This window comes from Wyeomyia smithii, chromosome 3, assembly GCF_029784165.1.
Source record: "Wyeomyia smithii strain HCP4-BCI-WySm-NY-G18 chromosome 3, ASM2978416v1, whole genome shotgun sequence".
NCBI classification, from domain to species: Eukaryota; Metazoa; Arthropoda; class Insecta; order Diptera; family Culicidae; genus Wyeomyia; species Wyeomyia smithii.
Window position 1 is genome coordinate 179,446,875 of NC_073696.1, and position 4,694 is coordinate 179,451,568.

The 4,694-nt window shown below is 40.7% G+C and overlaps 1 protein-coding gene across 1 annotated transcript; it reads right to left on the reverse strand.

Annotated features, from left to right (window-relative positions):
• Positions 1-1,683: 1,683 nt before the first annotated feature.
• LOC129728882 (uncharacterized) lies at positions 1,684-4,114 on the reverse strand. The gene is made up of 3 exons (XM_055687353.1): positions 4,091-4,114; positions 3,819-4,016; positions 1,684-3,273 (listed from the first exon to the last, which is right to left on the reverse strand). The coding sequence occupies exons 1-3, from the start codon at positions 4,112-4,114 to the stop codon at positions 1,684-1,686; spliced, it is 1,812 nt and encodes a 603-aa protein (XP_055543328.1).
• Positions 4,115-4,694: the final 580 nt, after the last annotated feature.

Consider the following 4,694-nt stretch of genomic DNA (forward strand, 5'->3'; position numbering starts at 1 on the left):
AACATAATGTATTCGATGCTAGTTATAGTGTATATCATTATACAAGCTATTTCGAGAGACTAGTGATCAATTTCAAAAGATACATTCCAAACATTTTGAACTCCGCCTTCCACAATTGAAAAAACGTCCCAGAGAGTAAATTTTTGCAAAAAATTTTTTTTTTCAGATGACACCAATTCTCGACGTTTCATGCGTTTTTAAGTCATTTGGCATCACAAAAAAAAATTCGAAAACCGAAATTTCACGTACCTCCCCCTTGGGTGATTTTTCGGTTTTCAAAAAAGCCAAACTTCAATCGTTTTGCGCCACCCCATTTTAAGTCCGATTGAGCTGAAATTTTGCACAGGGTGTTTTTTCGAGCAGGTGAACATTTTGTATAGGGTTTTTTTTTTTTTTGAAATTCGAGATGACCATTTTGGCTGGCACCCTAGTGTCCGTATTGATGGTTTTCCTACAATAGGCTTTGCTGAAGTCCGGTGTATACAACACGACTATGATTGTGTTCGGGGGTCTCTCAAAACTGACGTCCGGTAGTGTGAAGACCCTTCAAAAATAGTTATTAGTACTAGGAAACAGTTTGTTATTGGATAAACAGTATCTTAAACAAAAGTAAGCGTTTAGTATCCATGCCAAATGGAATAAAATATAACAAGTGGAGCTCTTAGAAAGGAAACAAAACCAATTAATCGTTAATTAAACAATGTTCCTATTTGAAATATTTTGTCACAAACAATAACATTAAAATTATATTTTATATCCTTTTAAAAAATGATGACTTATCATAGGTTGGCAAAAAACTATACAAAGGCAACTAGAAACTCCCAATAATTCATTTCAGGATGAGTCGAATGTTCGAATATATCAGAAAAAGAAACATATGTACTTAAGTCCCAGCTGTAATTCAACACTGAAATTTTGGGTTTCTGAATAATGAAAATAATTTTATTTCGTTAACGGGCAGTCCTACAGTAATTCAATTCAATTTATTTATCACCTGGTAGTGTAAGGTTAAACCTTTTAAATTGCTACCTCCGAGTTGCATAACGTTAAATACATATACATAACTATCTAATTTATAATTTATAATCCTATTTACTATTTTAACTTTACAACAATAATATATAATTATGTTTGTCTAGAGTTCCAAAATTCGAGGCAGCCCCTCTTGAAATTTGCTTCCGAAGTCGAACGCTTAATCGTAGAAGGCATCAAATTCCAATTTACCACACCTCTGAAGAACATCGTGTTAGCGTAGCCAGCCGTACTGTTTCGTGGAATTATGTAGTTTTGAGAACGGTGACTTTGGGTTGGGATCAGTTTTTGAAAAAGCACTGGGGGTGATTGCGTCTTAAAAAGTTTCCATAGAAACACACAGGATCGGTATGCGTATAAGTTCTGAATCGAGCATCCTACTAAATTGTGCTGGAGATGACTTACTCTTGCGTAGCGGTTCAGACCATAGACAAAACGGACAGAGCTATTGAGTGTAACTCAACCGTAACCTGCGCATGGAGCTTGCGTTAGGCCGTACGTGCAGAAGGTCTCCGAACAAGAAATGCGGTAGTATCAGAGCCTTGAACAACTTCAGTCGAATATTCATAGGTGCGGAAGACGCAGTACTGAAGAGCGATCGCAAACAAGAATAAATTTTACCGCATTGCTGGTTAATTAATCTGTCCCACTCTAAATCAGCTTGAAACACGTAACAAGGTTCACAGCTTTTTCAACCCATTCGATAGTTTGTCCCTTCATGACGATAGCAGGCAGCGAACTACTAGAAACCGTGTTACGTCGGCAGCCTTTAACAAATATTGCCTCACTCTTTGTTTGGTTTATGTGAAGTTCATTACGGTCAGACCATTCGGCAACTCGTGTCAGATCTTCATTCACCATTCTTACTAACTCGTGAGCAGAAGGTCCAAAACGCCTAATGCATAGTTGCACATCATCTGCGTAGATTTGCACCGAGCACCATCTTAGCACCGTTGGGAGATCGTTGATATAGCAGCAAAATAACAAAGGACCAATCACGGAACCCTGTGGCACGCCAGAAGTTACCTCTCCAATTTCAAAGCAATGTTCACCGCAGAAAACTGTTTGCGTCCTTCCTAGGAGATACGACTCTACGAGATTAACTGCACTAGGCGAGAAGTTAAAGTTAGTTACCAGTTTTGAGCATAGCTTATGGTGCGAAATCGTATCGAAAGCCTTGGAGAAATCTAGAAGAAGCAGTATGGCGGTTCCCTTTTTGTCGATTGCTGCTGCTAAATCATCATATACACGTAGGGTCGCTGTCTTGATGCTGTGACCTTTACGAAAGCCAGCTTGACAATCCGACAGTAAACGATTCGCAGTAATAAACGTTGTCATTTGCTTCTTCAATAGTTTTTCAAAAACTCTAGACATCGCGCACAAAATACTTATCGGTCTCAGATTCGTTAAAGCATGAACATGAGGCTTTTTCCGAAGTGGAAGTATCTTTGCTTGCTTCCAGACTTCAGGAAAAGTTGCAGACTCAATGATAGCATTAAAAATATAGGTGAATTGTTGCAAGAGCAAAGGAAGAACGATTTTAATGAAACTTGTGGGCAATCCATCGATACCTGTTGCATTTGACTTAATGTCCCATATTGCGTTGACAATTTCCAAATCTTCGAATGTCCGGAACGAAAAACTGTGAGAGGAAGCGTTTTCAAAATAGCGTGGTCGCCGAGGCGAGTTATCCGTGTAGCTGGCAAGAAATATCCGGTTAATTTCATTGGGATCAAAATCACAGTCAACTGGCACCTGCTCTTTGCCTACACCAAGTTGCTGAATTCGCTTCCAGAGAACATTAGGCAGTATTCTATCGTCCAGGTGGTCGTGCAAGAAACGTGCTTTGGCATCCTTGATTAAAGCGTTGGTACGGTTCCTGAATGCTTTATATCGCTGTTTAGCTAGCGTCTTCGAATCCGCCGGAGCATTCAACCAATCGTTGTAAGCCAGATCACGCTCCAGTATTGACTTTCTTATATCATGGTCAAACCACTGGTTGGTTCGCTGACGTTTACATCTTGTTCGGAGTGGTATGCACTGATCATGAATACGTCTGAGATGACTATTGAAGGTATCAAGTAATATGTTTGGATCGTTTATGGAGTACATTTCATCCCAGACAACGGAAAGTACGGCGTTTTGCAGGGTCAATGCGTCGAAATTAACGTAATCACGGTATGTCTGAGTCGTCGTTTCAGGCGAAGTGTCAAAATCCAGGGAGCCAAAAATCAGATCATGCTGTGACAAGGCAGGAAAGCTAACCTGATTAAATCGAAGAACCTTCTCATTGCAACTAGTTATGAATAAATCCAGCTGCGAACATCCAGAATTGTGGAAAAAAGTCGGTTCCTCACCGACAGACGTCAAAGCGAAGCTCTCAAGTACTGATTCAAATCCGCATCTTCTATTGTTACGAGTACTCAAGTCTGTATTAAAGCCACCAACAAGTAAAATGGTCTCGAATTGTGTTGTAAAATCAGCTAACTTATCAATAAGAAACCTTGAACATCGTTTTCGGGTGGATTGTAAACGCCCATAATCAATATTTTTTCTACGCCAACCCGAATCTCCAATGCAAGGCATTCCGTTTTATCATCGGAATCATGGTCTAACACCGTACTGAACACTTTGCTACAGCGCGAGTGATCCTTGCAATAAAATACAATTCCACCCCCGCGCCTGTACAGTCGGTCTTTGCGAAAAATTTTATACCCAGGAATAGCTACGCTGCGGTTACTGACTTTGGGTGATAACCACGACTCTGTAAAACAAGCGAGACTGACCTTAGATCCTTGTAGCAGATTTTTCACTTCGTCAAGTTTAGCTGATCGTCTTGCACAAATACTTTGGGCGTTTCCATGACACACATTAAGTTTTCCAGGAAGAAGCACTGCATTCATCACAGCACCGGGAATGCTCGTCAGGGTGTGACTGTTCAACCAGGACAATTTAGTAGGCAAACGGAAGCAATTTTCAGGGGGCTGAAATAAGGTATAGATATTGTTTTTGTCATTTAACATTGTACAATCTTCACTTATATAAAATTTAAACAAACACTGATAGTGGAATACCGATACATATTTACGAAAATTGGTTGAGTTGTTCCTCGGACTGGATGGCGATGGGCTCAGCAGCAGCAGTAGGCTTCACGAAGACGACTCCCAGCTTAGTGAAAACAGATGCAAGCTTGCCCGCTTTTTTCAGACGTACAGATGCTGCCTTCAATTTACGTGCTGCTACCGTCAGATTTTCATTCACGTATACACGTCGCGTCGACTCAAGCCCAAGATGATTTAACTGAAGATCACGTTTGCGAAGGTAAGCACTATAGAAATCATCTCGTTGATTCCTCAGCGCAAACTGCACCAGCACCAAACTGTTGTCACCGTCGTTCATCGCTCCCGATTTAAGACGCCTGATGTCAACCGAAGGCTTCATTTGCTCATTCAACCCAAGCCGTTTGCATATCGCCTTGAAGTATGCTAGTAAATCTTCGCCTTTGAGAAACGGAATACCGCTGACGATCAGTTCGTTCCTATTTTCCAGGTTGTCCATTGTCGCCGAGATTTCATCAACCCTTCCGCATAGTCCATTCAAAACATCATCGTAGTTTTGATACTGCGTAGCATATTCAGCTCTGAGTGTGTGGATGTCGTTTG